The sequence below is a fragment of the Phocoena phocoena genome, chromosome 13, assembly GCF_963924675.1.
Source record: "Phocoena phocoena chromosome 13, mPhoPho1.1, whole genome shotgun sequence".
NCBI lineage: Eukaryota > Metazoa > Chordata > Mammalia > Artiodactyla > Phocoenidae > Phocoena > Phocoena phocoena.
This window is the reverse complement of record NC_089231.1, coordinates 18,027,930-18,046,947: the sequence shown is the minus strand read 5'-3', so window position 1 is coordinate 18,046,947 and position 19,018 is coordinate 18,027,930. Positions and strand designations below refer to the sequence as shown.

Below are 19,018 nucleotides of genomic sequence, written 5' to 3'. Positions count from 1 at the left end.
TGGCGAAGGGAAGGGAATTAATTTTTACATGAATATTTTGAATATATAGAATTTATATATCCATGTACAATTAAGATCCTCTATGACCTGTCCTTTAGTCTCTTAACTTAAACTCCTACTTACTGCTCTCCAAACAAGATAGTCACTTCTATTTAAATCAAGAGATAATGACTTATATAAAAAACATACATGATGGGATTTCCCTGGTGGTCCCAGCACTTTCATTGCTGGGGCCTGGGTTCAATCCCTGGTCAGGGAACTAAGATCTTGCAAGCTGCTCGGCACGGCCAAAAAAAACCCACAAAAAAACACGAAACAAAACAAATACATGCCATGTTTCTTTATGTATCAGCTCCCCAATAACATTTTAAATTAAAATATATATACTGTGTGGTGTTAGATACACATTGAAATATGAAATACTGGTTATTACAGCTGTTGTAGCAGCTTTTCCTAGTTAAGCATGTTGTTTATCAATTAAAACTTTTAGTAATTTTCAAGCTTTAAGTTAAATCAAGTAATTAACTATGCTTAATGCATATAATTTCTATAGGATAATGCTTTTTAGGAAACAACTGATACCGAGTACGGATTATTTGTTAACTATATGTTTAAACACTGAAGTCTATTTTTTACTGCTTTTTAAGATGAGCTTCTGTGCTTTAATGCTCCAGTTTTAGTATATTAATAATCTAAACTTTAAATTTAGGAGTCCACCACTATTTAGTATTTTCAAATAAGTGGTCTCACTGAAGACACAGGATCTTAAGCAGAAAAATAATTTGTTTTAAAAATGAAAGTATACACAACACCCTAATGAATGGTTTTTGTTCCTAGTAGTTTATAGCAAATCAGGCTAGGTTCAAGTGGATTATGTAAATGTCATCAAGTATCATGCCATTAGTTGAAAAATATTCTCATAAAAAAAAAAAAGAATCCTCTAGTTGTACAAGCTTGGTAGTTTAGTTTTGCATCTACTCTTGGAGACTAATCAGGGATGGGCAGAAAGCTCAGATTAGCCTGTTCTCCCCTTTTGACCTTTTAAGTGGAGAATTTTCTTTTTGGTAACGAGGGGTATATCTTTGTATTAATTGCTTAATAGCAGACAAATAATTGCATTGTGGTTTTTACAAAGCAGAGAAAAAGAATAAAAATATTAATTCTAGAGAAAGACTATAAATTTAGTTTTCATTTGTGTTCTATGTACTGGATTTGGGTATTAGTTGATATGTTTCAGTGCTACAAAATTAATTAAAATATTATTGAATACTCATTCTATAAATGCACTTTTTTTTTTTACTCTGGTACCGAGGCAAAGTACTTAACACCCTAATCTGAAAAAATGTTAATGTATGGAATATTTTGTTTAAAAAGATAGCTAAGGGTATTTGAACAAATTTTTTTTTTACAGTTGCTAATTTGTCCTCCTGTTACTCGGTTCTTCTATGGATGTAAGGAATACTTCCACAAATTATTGATTCAGGGTGATTCTTCTGGAAGATTGAATATTTGGAACATATCAGACACACCTGATAAACAGGAAGGTACAGGAAGTACTAGTAAATCACTTGCAGTAATTTCTCAATTTTTTAAATTTAACAACCTAAATACCAGCCACTGTGTAGCAAATTCATAATGTACATATGTCATTTTCTTCTTAGAATTATAGTTGATGACAGTTATTCTTTGGTATATTACTGAATCATCTGTAAGCACATTTATTTTTATATGTTTAGTGTTTTTTTCTAAAATACCTAAATGTTTTTCTTTTGTACCAAACAAAACCTCCACAGAGCTGGAAATGACAACTTCTGTTAGCTTGCAAGAGGCATTTGATAAACTGAATCCTTGTCCTGCCGGAATTATAGATCAGCTGAGTGTCATTCCCAATAGTAATGAACCTCTGAAGGTGACCGCAAGTGTGTACATACCAGCCCACGGGCGACTCGTTTGTGGCCGTGAAGATGGAAGCATCGTTATTGTACCTGCCACGCAGACAGCCATAGTGCAACTGCTGCAAGGGGAGCACATGCTCCGCAGAGGTATCCTGAAGATCTCCTAGTGTCTAAAGTGTTTTGAGAACTCTGTAACCATGAACCTGACAATGTCTACACTCTTTGTTTTTAACAAATACAATGAATCCGTGTAGTTGTTCGTGTGTAGTGTAGCTGGGAGAATTTAATGTGCACTTAATAAAGTACCCTCCAGTTGACCCTTGAACAACTCGGGGTTAGGGGCACTGACCCTCTGCACAGTTGAACATCTGCGTGTTACTTTATAGTTGGCCCTCTGTATCCTTGGATTCAATCAGCTGCCCCTGTGTAGTACTATAGTAAATACTTACTGAAAAAAATCTGCGTATAAGTGGACCTGTGTAGTTCAAACCTCTGTTGTTCAAGGATCAACTGTACTTAGTGTCTATTATTGGAATAAACGCCATGTAATGACTGTAAATAAAGAGGTATCTAATTTTATCTCTTTGATATGTGCTAATAATTCCATTTATTATTGGGTACCTATATAGTGTACTAGTAATTATCATATTATCAGTAATACTGGTAATCTTTTAGAACAATGCTGTCCAGTAGAACTATATATGTAACAATATAGGTGATTTTCTAATAGGCACATTAAGAAAAGTAAAAATGAAGCAGGAGAAATTAATTTTAATAATATATTTTCTTTAACCTAGTACAGCAAAACTATGTTCATTTCAACTTGTAATCAATATAAAAATTACTAATGAGATATTTTACATTTTTTCGGTGCTAAGTCTTTGAAATCTCATGTATATTTTACATTCATAGCACATATGAATCCACTCTAGCCACACTGCAAGAGTTCAGTAGTCTCATGTGGTATGTAGCTACTGTATTTCTAGAACTACAGAGCAGTTCTAGGAAACTAGAAGCCTTTTCGATGATAAAATGTATAGCTAAATCCAAAACCTCGTTCACAGGTTGGCCACCTCACAGGACACTCCGTGGTCATCGGAACAAAGTCACGTGTTTGTTGTATCCGCATCAGGTCTCAGCTCGTTATGATCAAAGGTATCTGATATCTGGAGGCGTGGATTTTTCGGTCATAATTTGGGACATTTTTTCTGGAGAAATGAAACACATCTTCTGTGTCCATGGTGGCGAGATTACTCAGCTTCTGGTTCCACCTGAAAACTGCAGTGTAAGTTGGATCGCGAAAGATTGTTTCACTGTGGTAGAGTCAAGTTGTGTTGCTATCAGGCTTAATATAAATGAAATCCAGAGTAACTTAAAATGTGACAATTAAAAAATCCTTTTAATTTAAAAACTAAACAGTGGTAATGTGATGTTTAGACAAAGTTACAATTATTACCATCGGGCACATAGACGTAGAGGATGCACATAGTTTTTTTTCCTGTTATTAGCTCCTAAATAGCTTGTCCCCGAAATGTAGTAGTAATTTAGAATATGTTTACTGAAGTTTCAATTTTTTGTTCTAAAGTACTTTAAGTATCCCCAAAGTCATTCTCTAATCTCATTATTTTCAGCTTCATCTGAGCAAAAAGATAGTAAACGTATACTTTGGTAGTTTGAAGCAAAATACTTCTCATTACTTATAAATAGAGTTCGTTTATTTTTATATTTTTTTGTGGCTGCGCCGTGCAGCTTGTGGGATCTTAGTGTCCTAACCAAGGGTCAAACCTGGGCCCCGGCAGTGAAAGCACTGAGTCCTAACCACTGGACTGCCAGGAAATTCCCTGGAGTTCGTTTAAATAAACAATTATTGTGACAAGGGAAAGTATAACAGGCACTGAAAATGATTTTGGAAAATTTTCTACATACCTTTGTGAAAGCAGATTGCTTTCTTAGTGATGTGCGTGTAGGTTAGGCCATGATGTCAAATATAAACAGCCTAATAATTTTAGAAATAGGAGATTTTAGGAGAATTTAGGATGGATGAATAACAGACCCATAATTTATATTACTGTTTGTTAATCATGAACTTGTTCATGTGATTAGCCACTTCTGTTGGCATCATCACTATGCCCACACATTCACACGTGTGTGTGCACACACATACACAAACACACAGACACACCGTCTTCTTGCACACATATTTCATGCTTATCATAATCCCTACAGCATCACCAGTTATGGTTTTACTGAAATGAAAAGCATTTGACTTCTGTATCTGATCCAGTATTCACAAGGAGTCTCATTTCAAAGCTCAGAAAATCTTCCTTGGCCTTTCTACTTACTTAATCTTCCTGGTCATGTGTGTTATCTGCCATGTTCTGCCAGTGCTAGATTTCATTTGACTTGATACTGGTGATGTTATAGGAGGTTCTAGTACCAGTGTCTCTCTCTCTCGTTTTTTCCCCTGCCAGATTTGAAAATTCAGATACTTAATTATCCTCTTCCTTCTTTTTAAAATTTTTTTGCCTTTTTCTTGCTTCCCAGTTGGTTGTTCATTTCTTTTAATCTTCATCACTGAGAAAAATTATTGTGTATTTATTTAAATAACCAATTGTATGTCTATTTTAGTGAAATACATATCATTGTCATTATACTAAGTTATAGCACTGTTAGAACCCCTGCCCTAAACTTTATTTAACAGTACTTAATGCCCCATACTAAAATATGAGTTTTTTGATCTCTGACTGCAAATTTGGGGAAATATCTAATTTTTTGGTGCTGACATTGATAATTTAGATTATTTTATTTCAGTTTAGTGCAACCATTTCTAATTTGGCTGGTTTTTGTTTTCATAAGAATAAAACACTGAAAATTAAGTAGAGTGTGTGTGTGTGTGTGTGTGTGTGTGTGTGTATTTTTTTAATTACAGGTATTAAAAGGAAAGTTTTTTTGAGTGGTTTCCATAAGGTCATGTTTTCTTTTTGAACTACATTAATATATTTTTTAGCTTACATATTTATATGAGAACATTTTCTGGTTTCTTTTTAAAATATTTCAAGTGGGTATTTAATATAATAAAATTTTTTTGATCAACTGCATTTAGAAATAATCTGTAGTGGGCTTCCCTGGTGGCGCAGATGGTTGGGAGTCCGCCTGCCGATGCAGGGAGCACGGGTTCGTGCCCCGGTCCGGGAAGATCCCACATGCCGCGGAGTGGCTGGGCCTGTGAGCCATGGCCGTTGAGCCTGTGCATCCAGAGCCTGTGCGTCCAGAGCCTGTGCTCCGCAACGGGAGAGGCCACAACAGTGAGAGGCCCGCATACCGCAAAAAAAAAAAAAAAAAAAAGAAAGAAAGAATCTGTAGTGAGTAAAAGCTACCTAATAGACATACATGCAACTAAATAGAGAATGGTCTCCTTACTAGACTAGGTGCTCACCAGAGGTGCTAGTTGCCTGGGAAATACGAAGAAGAGAGACACAGACAAGGAAGCCTGGTACTTGGAAAATAATTTACTCATTATAGGCTTAACAGTAGAATTTTCTTGTTTTTAATTAACTTTCAAAAGTACTGATGAAGATAAATTTGCTTTTAGCTTTGTGATAATTTGACAGTAAATAATGCCTGCCTAGTTATTAAGCTATTCATTTAGCTGGTAGTTTTAGGTCCAGCAGCTAATATGTTTGAAAATCAAAGAGCCTAACTGATTAATAAAAAGCTAAGAATTTGATATTTGCTAAATGTTTAGCAGATGACTATTTTGCTGAGATTAGAGTTAACAACATCATATGCTGATTTTAATACTAGAATTGTCCTCATAAATTGATCCAATGTCATTTTCTTTTAGCAAAAAAAACTTTTACTTTAAATTGATCTGGTAGTTGGAAGATTATAAATATTTACCAACTGTATGATTAAAGATAAATACTGAAAAGTTTGTCATCTGCTTTTTTGATTAGAATAGGGTTTTGGTTTTTATCTTAGGTAGATTGGGAAAGAAGTTGAGTTTTGATTTCTTGCAATTTTTTTTTTTACCCCAGGGAAAGATGTTCTAAAACAGAGAAATGTTGGTTGCATTTTAAAAATGACTTAAATTGTAATTAAGAATGTACAATTATGATGAATTTTTCTTTCTTAATTTGTGGTCATTTCATGTTTACCAAAATATAGGAAGTTGTTAAAACTGAGCAAAATCATTGTCTCCTGGCTTTGGTAGACAGTGAATGAAAAATGAAATCCTGCCTGCTGGGTAGAAAGGATGCTGCGGCTGGAGATGAGCTTTGAGGACAGACTATACGCCCTTTCACAACTCCACACACATGTACATCTTACTTGTCTACTGTCTAGGTGTTTCTTTGTCATCCTTTCTTTCCCCGCTCCTTCATTTTTGTGCTCTTTTAGCATTTTTTTACCTGAAATCTTTCCAAATTCTTGCTATAGATTAGTATTACTTTAGTGCCAGACTCAGTGGTTCTATACACTTTACTGTTAATAAACTTTCTCTATTCTTTTATTAATGGGAGTTTTAATTATTTAAAAATTTTGACATGTTCATAGATGATAAACATTTCCTATAGTGTTATGTAGAGTACCTGCACTGAATAGATTTTATGTTTATTGTACATTGAAGGTTTTTGTTTTTCATTTTTTAGAGGAATTTTATTTATTTTTTCCCAAATAGTAAAGCTCCATTTAGTCAAAGTGCTTTGAAATTGAGTTTGATTCCCTGAATAGTCTAGTTAACTGAGATTTAACTTTCATATGATACAGATTATTTTAAAGAATTAAAATACAGTAAAAAAATTTAAAAGTTTCCTGAAAATATCCTTTGAGATAGGAAATATTGAAGTAATTCAGGATTGTATAGTGCCAAAGAGTTATTGACAAAAATTCTGCAAGTTTTTTTTGGCAGTATTACTATCTGCCAAGTAATGCATTTCATTGTTCCAAGAAATATAAACTTATATTTTAGGAGGAGAGTCAGGCAAGTATTTAAGTAAGCCTGTTACAAGGCTGACTATAAATGGTAAAGGAGAGATCCTAACCAAATGCTTTGGTGGATAAGGGCAGGGGCATATCATAGGTACTCAGAGAAACAAAGAGCTTTGGTAAACTCTCAAAAAATCCTGTGAGATTTGACTAACTGTATATTGACTTCATGAGGGGTGGTAGAACTTGCAGTTTTGAGATCTCTATTATTAGGCTATGTGCTGTCTCTATTTCTTTCTCCTTAAGATTATGGAATGTAGAGGAAAAAATTAAGTTTGAGGTGGCTTTTTATTTTTTTGTGTGGTTTGGTTTCTTAAGAAAACAAAATGTACTATCCATACCTATGAAAGAAATATATACATATAATGTATATAGGTATGAAAGGTATGTGTACTATATATATATATGAAATATATATGAAAGGAAACAGAAATGAAACTATCTACTAAAATAGTATTTGAATATTATATAGCAATACAATATATATACTATAAATATAAAAGAGAGTTCTGTGCCATTTTTGTTTGTCATTCCAAGTTGTGCTTATTGCTTTTAAAAGAGTGGTTTTGATCTTATATATTGCTATTCAGATGTGGTGGTTCTTAGGCAGTTTTAATAGAATTCAAATTTAAAATGAAACCTTCATATTATTATTAAATAAGACTGCCACTTCAAATACTCATATAGAAGACTTTTTAGAAAATTCTTTTTAAAAACAGGCTTGTTAAAATTTTAAGTGCCTTACTGTTTTCATCTGCACTTGGAATATTATTTACTGTAATGTCTTAAAATATTTTATAAATAGGTATATAAAATGCAAAAGGTATTAAAGGTTATCAATAAAAAGCAAGTCTCTTTTTCCCTCTTGTTCTCCAGCTACGTCATTCCCTTCATCCTGAGTGCAATATTTTATAATCCTACAGAGACTTTCTATACTGTTTTTTAAAAATTTTTAAATTTTTATACAGTTTTTAAAGGTTTCTTTCCATTTACAGTCACTACAAATTATTGGCTATATTCCCCTTGTTGTACAATATATGCTTAAGCCTATCTTAACACTCGATAGTTTGTACCTTCCACTCCCTCACTCCTATATTGCCCCTCTGTCCCCCTGCCCACTGGTAACCACTAGTTTGTTCTCTATATCTTATACTAGTTTTAAAAATATTTATTTATTTGTTTGGTTGTGCTGGGCTTAGTTGCGGCAGGTGGGCTCCTTACTTGTGGCTCTCAGCCTCCTTAGTTGTGGCTCGTGGGCTCCTTAGTTGGCATGCAAACTCTTAGCTGTGATATGCGTGTGGGATCTAGTTCCCTGACCAGGGATTGAACCCAGGCCTCCTGCATTGGGAGTGCAGAGTCTTAACCACTGTGTCACCAGGGAAATCCCTATACTATGTTTTAATACTTCAGAATTATAGCATTTTAGTTTAATCTTATTCTAATAACTGAGACATTTAAGCAACACTGAGAGGTTAGAGATAGAATGATTTCCAGATTTGAATAGCTGTCAGAGGTAGGCTTGGGTGAATTTCCAAAATCTGAGCTCTAGGCTAGGGGAGGCCAAAAGAGTGTGCCCAATGCCTGTGGAGTCTGAGGAAGAGAGCAGCTGAAAGGGAGGGCAGATATTTTTAAGGCTGCTGGTAGTAAAATTATTAAAATTGAATTGGAAAGATAAATACCAAATTCAGATTCTGTTTGCTTTTGAGAGTGACGGGAATGAGTACTGAAGGGAACAAAAAATGTGACTTTTTAAAGTGTTGTGTTTTATTTACTTTTAGTAAATATATATCTAATATTACTTCCCTCTCCCATTGGCATGGATGATTAGATTATCACAACTTTTTGCTGCTGCTAGAATTTTATTCAGAACAGAATTTTTTGAAAATGTTTCAAAATAAAGTTTGAAGGATATATAATATATATGTTTCTCAGTGTGAACATATAGCCTAAGTTCTCTAATAGATTAGTTAAAAATGATCCCTTTTCATTATACCTTATTAAACTTGTATTGTCACATGCCTCCAAAATTTTCCAGAAGGGGGCAGCATGGGTTTGTGAAAATGGGAATATCAGGCACCTAACCTGTTTGTTCCTTCACCTGACAATGTTAAATTCCTAGCTCTTGCGGCCGATACGATAGTATGTATGGTATATGTGACTATATGTTCGTTAGTGCATAATGTTCGCTGCCGGTAAGAACAATTAACAAATTAGGTTTTCTTTTTAATATATTATCCTTTCTTTCTGAAAAAGTACCTAAGCTTCTGCCTGAATTAGCTCTTGTCTTACCTTTTTGAATTTGGACTTGTGTTACCAGTTTAATTGGATGTTACATTTAAAAAGCAATGTCTAGAATTATGGCATAGTCTCTGAAGCCAGGGTAAACTTTGGTGATGTAAAGGAAACAAAAGCAGAAAGCAGAAGTAATCTTTTTCTAAAATATATCACAGTGTACATAATGTTCTGTAATATTCTTTTTTCCCATAACACTTAATTCTCTTAGATTTTGAGACTACTTTCATATGTTTTATATATTCAGCATCATCTTTTTGAAATTAATTTTTATTTTAAAAAATTCCATAACACATTGTTATGGAAAATACAGATATTTCTAAAGTTGGTCTAAGTGTATTCCAACATTTTTAATGATAGTCTGTCATTTATTTAATTTTATTCAGAAATGTCAGAATTTTACTTTCTAATTTTTTTTTCTCTTATCAACAGTGGGGGTTGAGAATTAAGATAACTAAATAATTGTGCACATCTGGAATGATTCTTAGGGTAAATTCTTAAATGTGAAATTGCTTTATAAAAGGGCATATTAATTTTTAAAGTCTTTTGAATACATATTACCAAATAGTCCTTCAGAAGCTTAGGAATAGGTTTGTACCACCTATTTACCTTCATAATTCTTCATCATCCTGTTTATAATCTTTCAAATGTAGGTAACTTTCTAGACTTATAAGTAGCTGTATGAAGAGTATGTATAAGCGTATAGCACTCATTCTCATTTTGAAAGCACGAATGCTTTAATACACCAAGGCTGTATTGGTTATCCATTCTGATTGCTGCATGTTTTCCGAATTTTTACTACTGTCATATTTTATTCAAGATAAAAAATTAATTTTTCCTATTATGGATAGTGTCTAAATATTCAAATATCATAGTACACCCTGTCTCTCGTGTAGGAAGCTAAGAGAATCAATAATATACCAAGAGACTGTCAGTGAGGATCCCTTCAACCGTAATGAGACAGATTGGTCCCTATTCTGGCTGTGCTAATATTGTGTCAGACATTTTAGAAATTCATTTATTTATTACCTTTTTTTTTGCCTTATGAGGTTGGTTTATTGAAGTATAGTTGATTTACAGTGTTGTATTAGTTTTAGGTGTATAGCAAAGTGACTCCGTTTTTTTTTTTTTCTAATAAATTTATTTATTTGGCTGCATTGGGTCTTCGTTGCTGCGTGTGGGCTTTCTCTAGTTGCGGTGAGCAGGGGCTACTCTTCATTGCGGTGCACAGGCTTCTCATTGCGGTGGCTTCTCTTGTTGCGGAGCACGGGCTCTAGGTGCGCGGGCTTCAGTAGTCGTGGCTCATGGGCTCTAGAGCGCAGGCTCGGTAGTTGCGGCGCACGGGCTAAGTTGCTCCGCGGCATGTGGGATCTTCCCCAACCAGGGCTCGAGCCTGTGTCTTCTGCTTTGGCAGGCGGATTCTTAACCACTGCACCACCAGGGAAGTCCCCAGTTTTTTTTAATGTATATATGTAGATATATATACAAACACACATACATATACATATATGTATGTATATATTCTTTTCAGATTCTTTTCCATTATAGGTTATTACAAGATATTGAGTATAGCTCCCTGTGCTATAGAGTAGGTCCTTGTTGTTTATTTTATATATAATAGTGTGTATATGTTAATCCCAAACCCCTAATTTATCCCTCCCCCACTCCACAGAAACTTAGATAGTCCTCTGTTTGGAGAGGTTTCCTAAGATCTTTAGTCATATTCTTGGTAGCAAAGAAGATTACATTGGGTATGAAATTTATTTTTAGTAATAGAAATGATTTGGTGCTAAGCATTGTAAATGAAGTGGTTGATTAAATTGACTCAGTGGTTGAAGAGAGTTAGTATGACACAGAGCAAAGACAATTTTTCTTCAGTAACTTAATCATAAAGCAATTTTAAAATGAGTTAAAATTTATTTTAAGGTGGCAGAAATTGTTAGAAAAAAATGAATGACTTTTTAAGGAGACTGTTCAATTAGATGCAATATATATCTGAGTGCCGACCATTTTCCAGGTGCCTTCAAGAGCTGGGTGTATAATAGTGGGGGTTAGGTTTCCCTTGTGTTCTTTGACGTAGACTTGAAAAGCAATCCAGCATCCTTTGTAAACAAAGAGGTATTTTTAGAATATATATTCTAGTGATTCATCTCTAGGAAAGATACACAGACTCTTTCAGTTAGAAAATCTCCGGTTAGAAAAATGGGAACAGTATCAACCTGTTTGTTTCCATGAGAAAGGAAAAAAAGATATTCCATAGTTATGTCAGAGGTATTGTAAATTCAGTGTTTATTTCTTGTAAGGATACTGGTATGAGCGGAATAAATAGGTTGAAGCCAAGCAGGCAGATTGAGAGTTACTAGGTCAGATGGATGGGGCCATTCAAGTTCAAAGTAGGAGCTAGAAGTAGAAGTGTGGGACCAGCAGCCACTGGGAGTCGTAATTCAGTGCATGCTGAGAAGTGAGGCCCTTTGTGATGGAAGATGTTAGTCCCTGAACGTATGCAGCCGAGGTTTGGGTGTGGGGTGGACAATAACTGGGGACAGCTGACTGCTGTGGGGAGAGGGTAAAAGGGTAGCACTTTTGAGTTCCTTAAAAAACCTTAGACTATCTTCAGAGTCTGCAGATGTGACTATCTCAGTCTGTAAAAGCCATAAATATGTAATTGAAATTAAAGAAAGCACTTTGATGTTTTAAAGGCATGAAGTAAAAAATTATCAAGTAAATTCAATGGAAAAAGATGTGTGAGGAAATATTCAGGGAACAGTGGAAGGTAGTCACTGAGTTGTTGGATTGAGAGCTTTTATTGACTCAAATTGTTAAAAGTGCTAAAAACTTCATTAATGTGATTTTAAGGTAATACGTGAGTGATGGTAATGATCATGTAGGTGGAACTATTCAGATTAAATTAAAGCAGAGCTATTAATATGAGAAGAAAACATTGAAAAGGGGAAACTAACCTAATAGAAAAATTATGAATGTCTTCGTATTTCCTGGTGAATACCTAAACGTTGGCAACTCCCTCAGAAAATGATACAACTACAATATAAAAAGTAGAATTTATGGTACGTAATGACATAATACTAATAATGGTAAAGAGAATACTAACTACCATCATCTTTTGTATGCATGATATATTAGTCACTGTGCTGATTTCTTTACATATATTTCATTTAATTCACCCAGTGCTTCTGTGATGCCTAGTAATTGCTGTTAACCTCATTGTACAGAGAGGTGAGGCTCAGAGAGGTTAAGTAACTTGCTCAAGTCACACAGTTAGCAAGTGGCAGAGCTGGAATTTGATCCTAAATAGTCCAACCTGAGGGCCTGAACTTGACCACCAAGCATACCACCTCCTACTAGGTGTAATTGTGTATTTAAAAATAGTTGCATTTCTCCAACTTTGACTATATATATTTTATTACTGATTTACATAAGTAAATATGGTTTTGATACATACTTAATTTTAAATGCCTAATTTATTTAGTATCTTTCAATTTGTAGAACAAAACACAGCCATTCTTTTCAATTCCTGTATTTCAAATTTTTCTTTAGAGAATTGTGCATGGCTCAGTTCTTCGGTAATTTATGTTTTAGTTTTTCATCTTTGATTATTTAGGTTTGGACTTTCTTAGTTTTAGCCCCCTTTCACCTTCTTTTACTTGTCACACATTACTTGCTTTTAAGAGTATGATGTAAGATTTAACTGCAATTTTATAAATTTAACATATTCACAGTTAAAATTTTTTGAAAACAGGTAGCTAAGAAGGTAAAAGGTCACCTGTTATCCTTCTACATAAAAGAGAAACACAGTTAACATTTTGATATTTTTTCCTCTAGCCTTGTAAAATTCACTTACTATGCACTTGTGATTATATTGTATAGTTATCTATGCACATTGCATCTTCATTTAATATTTTAACAAATACTTTCTCAAGTTATTCTTATTCATGAAAGTAATTTTTAGTAGTTATATAACATTACATTATGTGAGCATACAATATTTACTTAGCAATTCTCCTCCTTTGGATGTGTAGATTGGTCCCAATTTGAACTATTGTAAATAATATTGAATATCTTTGTAAAACTTGTTTTCATTTATGATTATTTCCTTGGGTAGATTCCATGAATATTTTTTGGATTAGAACCTCAGAATTTTGGGGTAATAGGTTATTAACATTTTTAAGTCTGTTGAGATCGATTACCTAATTATTTTCTACCCTCAGTGCCTATTTCATTGTCCCTTGCCAACACAAGATGTTTTTATTTACTTCCATGACTCAGTTTCCACATCTGTAAGATGGAAATAATAATAGTATCTACTTCAAAGGGTTGTTGTGAGACTACAATGAATTACTGCCAAGTATTTAGAATAATACCTGGCACAGAGTAAGAACCCAATAAACGTTGGTTGTTTCGTATTATATAATTTCTACAGTCTTTGGCTAAATTGATAGGTGGAAAGAGTATTTTATTGTTCGAATTTGCATTTCTTTGATTACTAGAGGTAATGAAGTTTTTCTATGAGGATTTTAGTGAGTTTGTTTGTTTTTTTCATTTGAGACATAGATTGTCCTTTGCTCATTTGTTTCTGTTGGGGATATTAGTGCCTGTATGAGTGCTTAACTTAATTGAAATATTAAGCTTATGTGCTTTCTATTATTGTTGTTGAAATTTTCTTCTGGTTTATTATTTATTTTGATTTTTTAACCTACAGATAATTTACATTCCTATGTAAACTAATTTATCTTTTTCCTATTTAGCTTCTTTCATATTTTTGAATACTGGGATCTTACCCGCCCCCCCAGAAATTTGGTGAAATTTGATTAAAAAGCAATGGCTGGATTAAAACAAACATCAAATACTTTAATCTGTCTGAAATTTATTTATGCATGTGGGGTGAGGAAAGGATAAAAATCATCTGTTCTTCCCTAAAGTAACGGATTATCTCAACATCATTTATTAAATAAAATTTTCTTTGATAGGTAATGTCTTCTTAATCTTACACTAAATTCTTCATATTTATTTGCTGCTTTATTAAGAAGGAAGCAGTTGAAGAAAGATGGAGCCCTGACTAGCCCGCTGTTTCTTCACTGTTGTCTTTTGTATGTAGTGAATGGACGAAGATATTAAAACTGGTCCCTAAAAGTCTTATTTTTATGTAGAACATAACTATCCTAATAGATGGTTAGTAAGTGCTTTGGTTGGACCACATGGTCTTATTTTCTAAAATAGCTATTAAAGAAACAGCTGTCTACCCCACCCCACCCCCTTCTTTTTAAAAGAAGGATGAGCTATGGATTTCTGAAAAAAAAAATTTTTTTTAATCTAGTTTTGTGAAAGTGTGGACACGGCATTAACATTTGTAGGCTCTTTTTTCCCCTTCAGGTAGAATATTTAAAAGTGATAAATGATGCATCTTAACTGCATATTTATGTTCCAGAGAAGGAGTTCTGAGAAGTCAGGAAATAATGATTAAAAGAATAGTAGGATTGATTTATGAGTGAAAGAAGCTGGTCATTTATAGCTTGTCTAATGATGGGCATATTTAAAAGGAGAGACAATAGTTAGTGTTCATAGATTTAGAGAATATTCAAAGAGAAACATTGTTTTGGGCAGGAGATTGCTCCTGGAATAATATGAAGAAAGGAATAATTTAGTTTAGGAAACAAATTGGCAAAAGTAGAAAATTATATATATATATATATATATATATATATATATATATATATACACACACACACACACATGTATATAATTTACACTGAGAACTGTTGGAAAGCAGAATCATCTCCCCAGAGAGCTAGTGTGTGGGATAAACTAGCTGTCTCTAGTTTCTGTAATTCATGGCAAATGCTTAGGAACAGGTTACATAAGAGGTTTCTGGGAATGGTTTAAAATGAAGTCTTGTAAAATGTGTAAGGTCAGGCTGGATGACCTAGGTGGTACATTCTGACTGTCAGATCTTGTGATAGCTTGTGGCATTCCCCTGCTCAGCACTAATGTACCGTGAGGATTATTTACTGGCAAATTCAGTGAGTGCTTACTTGGTTGAGGATCAGAATTGCTTGAAAAATAATAATTGGTCTTGGAGTGTATTTGTTTTGATCTGGTATCTTCCTCACTTTCCCTGCCCCAATTAATTTTTTTACCAAATCAAAGTAAATATTAAATATGGTTAAATATTCTGTTGCTTTTTGTTTCTCCTGCTTTTAATTACCTTTTGATAACATTGGTGCATTTTCCTTCTAGGGAAGAACTAATACAGTGTTTGGAACATGATTTTGAATAATTTTCACCTGTAAAGTACTGACCAAGTTGATCAGATGCTCAATCCATGCTGTACAAGTTCTGTTCCATAACAAAAAAAAATTTTTTTAATGGTATATGTATGTTACACTCTTTAAGTCAGTTGATAGCAGTGGGTGTTAAAGTGGAATCTGTGAGACAGTTAACTGGGGCATGGGAATAAAATATTAAAGCTCTTCTTTCTTTTTTTTTAAACCTTAACAAATTGAGCTTATGAATGTTTACTAGATGGAAGGACTTTGGTGCCTCACTTGCTTCATACATCAGATGGGCACATATCACCTGGGCCAAAAGTGGGCCTGCCACCTCCAGGAGGGCGACCTCAGTGCCCTCACCAGGTGTGCTTCCAATGAAAATATGTTTGCTTCGGAGAGTTGCAGATTACACTGTATAGGTCTTAACCTAACCATCACAAAATGGGCAGAGAAAATATTGATGGAAGTCTTTCCGATGAAAATGAAATATCTTTTCATTAACCACGTAACGAGGTTCAAACAATGATCATTTGATCAATCTGGCAAGAAGGCAGCCACAAAATTCATGATTATATAAAATATGTGTTTACATCTACTATTGTTAACAGTGAAAACTTTCTAAAGATACAGTGCTTTGAGGTATTGGCTAATGCTAATATAAAGTTATTAACATTAGCAAGACATTTAAGAAAATATTTCATTTTATCTTAAATTTGTTTATTTAAACTGAGTCATCCTTTTAAAGTATATATTCTGTGCATGTTTTACAATGTACGTGATATATTGGCACAAAGTACATATACAATGTATAAATATACATATAGTGAGAATATATTAGAGAGTTTTTTAAATGAATAAGTGTGTGATTGAACAAGTTTGGAACATAAATACTTTTCAGATAGTTTAGTTAAAGATATGAGGTTCACATTTTTTATTTCTTGTATTATTATTCTAATTACACAATTTAAATGTCTTATAAAAAATCCTTGATGTTAAGTCATGTTTAGGTAACTTTTTCAGGTTAAGATGGAATAAAGCGAAGTAGAATGGAATTAATCAAATTATAGAATCAGTTATTGTGGGTGAAGTAAGTGTTCAGTAACCAAGATGTCTAGAATTTAATAATAAAAGAATTATGCTAATTCAACTCATTTGTGAGGAAGCTGCATCTAAATCAAAGAGAGATTGGTGTTATCTAATATTCTTTAAGAAGTGCTTCTTCAATAGTTTTGAGCGCAGATAAGGAGAAACCAAGTTAATTGTATTTCAGCAAATCTTTTAAGTGCTTTCATTTAACAGGTAGCTGAGAATTATTTATCATTACTCTGTTCATTGTGTGAATTAAAATTAATACCAAAGTGGTGCTTGAGAATGGTCTTTTTCCCTTTTACATTTAAATAAGCTAGACATTTGCTTTGTTTATACCATTAATTTGTTTTCACAGAGCCTGTGAAGGTAACCATCAACTCAGAATTAATTAGGGGAATCAAAATTAATGAGGATTTACTGTATTGGGCCATTTTACTCTAGGCCAGTTTTCTTCACACGAGTTGGACTAGCAGTTTCTTGAAAGAAGAAAAATTAGATTTATTTAAATCCATATTTAAAAATCAGAGAACCATCTTTTCTTGTGAGTTAAGTACCTCTAATAACTGTGCCTTCTTGGACTTAGTAATATTGATTTTTTTTGTTTGTTTTCAGTCTTGATTATTTTGGCTATTTCCAGACTGTTGTTCATTACAGTAAAGCTAGACTTAACTCTTCAGATGCTTATTTTCATTTACATGGAAGGTATAACATTTTTGTTTGGGCCAAACATTTTTTTGTGGATGAGGCATGTCATTTGTCAGTTTTCATCATTATTGCACTATACGAATGAAGAACAGAACTATTCTTTAAAAGATATTGATGTAGATATATATGTTAGAAGAGAACGCATCACGTGGGACTGAAAAGCTAGAATTTTTGGAATTCAGTCATCTTTTCCTTCAGAAAATTACATCCCATAATCTACTGTTTAAGATACACCCTATAATATTATTTAATATTAGCTTTGTATGTTCTTTGTTTTTACTAATAAGAGAGATAACATGAAGTAGAGCTTTTAAATCTTTTTATGAGGTTGGATTGCATTTTCTTGAATTTTAAAAAATTATCCACCTGCATATAAATGGCAAGGGTGAAAGTTCTGATGGCGAAACTTATGAGGAGTTGATGCCGGAGGTCAAGTTCCTCGTGGGAATAGGGAAGCCTTTTTTGTTTGCTTAAGTCTGCAGTCCTCTCTCTGGTAGGTTATAAACTGCAGTATGAGGTATTTGGCAGAGAGAGAATGCGTGGGTCAGTGCTTCTCAGTAGTTTTGTTGTCACCTCAGGTGTTGAGATCTACCAGCAGAACATAATTTGAAAAACACCAAACATAGTAAAGAAGATTGGTAAAAAATCACCTTTTAAAAACAAACTTCACCCTGACTCATGCCTCGTTTTCTCTATGAAAAGGAATGACAAGAATTATGTGAACATTAATGAAATGATTGTCAACTTGGGGACTGGCAAGTTGGCTAGTTAGGTCTACCACATTAATTAAGGATTAACTCATTTTAAAGATTTCGGAGAGCTTGTGAGTCATAGTAGCAGAATCAAAAGTAGTGACAGGAGTGAGTACTGTGGCAGATCAGTGCCTGATTAAAAGATGTGAATAGATGAAAAGAAATGCCGTTTAGGACTCATTCTTTTTAGTGACTCATACACAGAGAAAAAGATTACTATTAGATTTATTTCTCTGATGAGAAAAATAAATAAAATGACCATTTTTTAGCAGACTCGTGTTGGAAAATAGAAAATAGTTAACCATTAACGTAGCAATCATCCTTTTTTGTATATTGAGTGATGGATATATATGATAAATACAAAGTCAGTATTAATGATTATCTGTAGAAATGCAAAGCCTCCATTGTATTAGACTGTCTGTTATCTTTGCTTAGCAACGTACATCTGGTGAAACTCAAAAATATTTTTATTTATTTTAATACTTATTTATTTTTGGCTGTGTTGGGTCTTTGTTGCTGCACACAGGCTTTCTCTAGTTGCAGTGAGCGTGGGCTACTCTTCGTAGAGGTGTGCAGGCTTCTCATTGCAGTGGCTTCTCTTTTTGTGGAGCACGAGCTCTAGGCGTGTGGGCTTCAGTAGTTGTGGCATGCGGGCTTCAGTAGTTGTGGCATGCGGGCTTCAGTAGTTGTGGCATGCGGGCTCAGTAGTTGTGGCTCTCAGGCTCTAGAGTGTAGCCTCAGTAGTTGTGGCGCATGGCATGGGCTTAGTTGCTCCACAGCATGTGGGATCTTCCCGGACCAGGGCTTGAACCCATGTCCCCTGTATTGGCAGGCGGATTCTTAACCACTGCGCCACCAGAGAAGCCCACTCAAAAGTATTTTATGTGGTGTGAAGTATAATAACTGAAAATAAAGGCATCATGTTATATTTCTGCCACGTTTTATTCTAACATTGCCTATATTTAAATGATATTTTTGTAGTTTGCCACTTTATTTTGACTTATTGCTTAATTAA

The 19,018-nt window shown here is 33.9% G+C and overlaps 1 protein-coding gene across 2 annotated transcripts in view; it reads left to right on the top strand.

The window, feature by feature from the left end:
• Window positions 1–19,018, top strand: part of WDR7 (WD repeat domain 7) — a 351,427-nt gene that overhangs the window by 22,838 nt on the left and 309,571 nt on the right. For both annotated transcript variants that reach the window (XM_065889408.1, XM_065889409.1), the window contains exons 9-11: window positions 1,412–1,553; window positions 1,794–2,042; window positions 2,960–3,180. In XM_065889408.1, coding sequence (XP_065745480.1) covers window positions 1,412–1,553; window positions 1,794–2,042; window positions 2,960–3,180 — 612 coding nt within the window. The remainder of the gene's footprint in view (window positions 1–1,411; window positions 1,554–1,793; window positions 2,043–2,959; window positions 3,181–19,018) is intronic.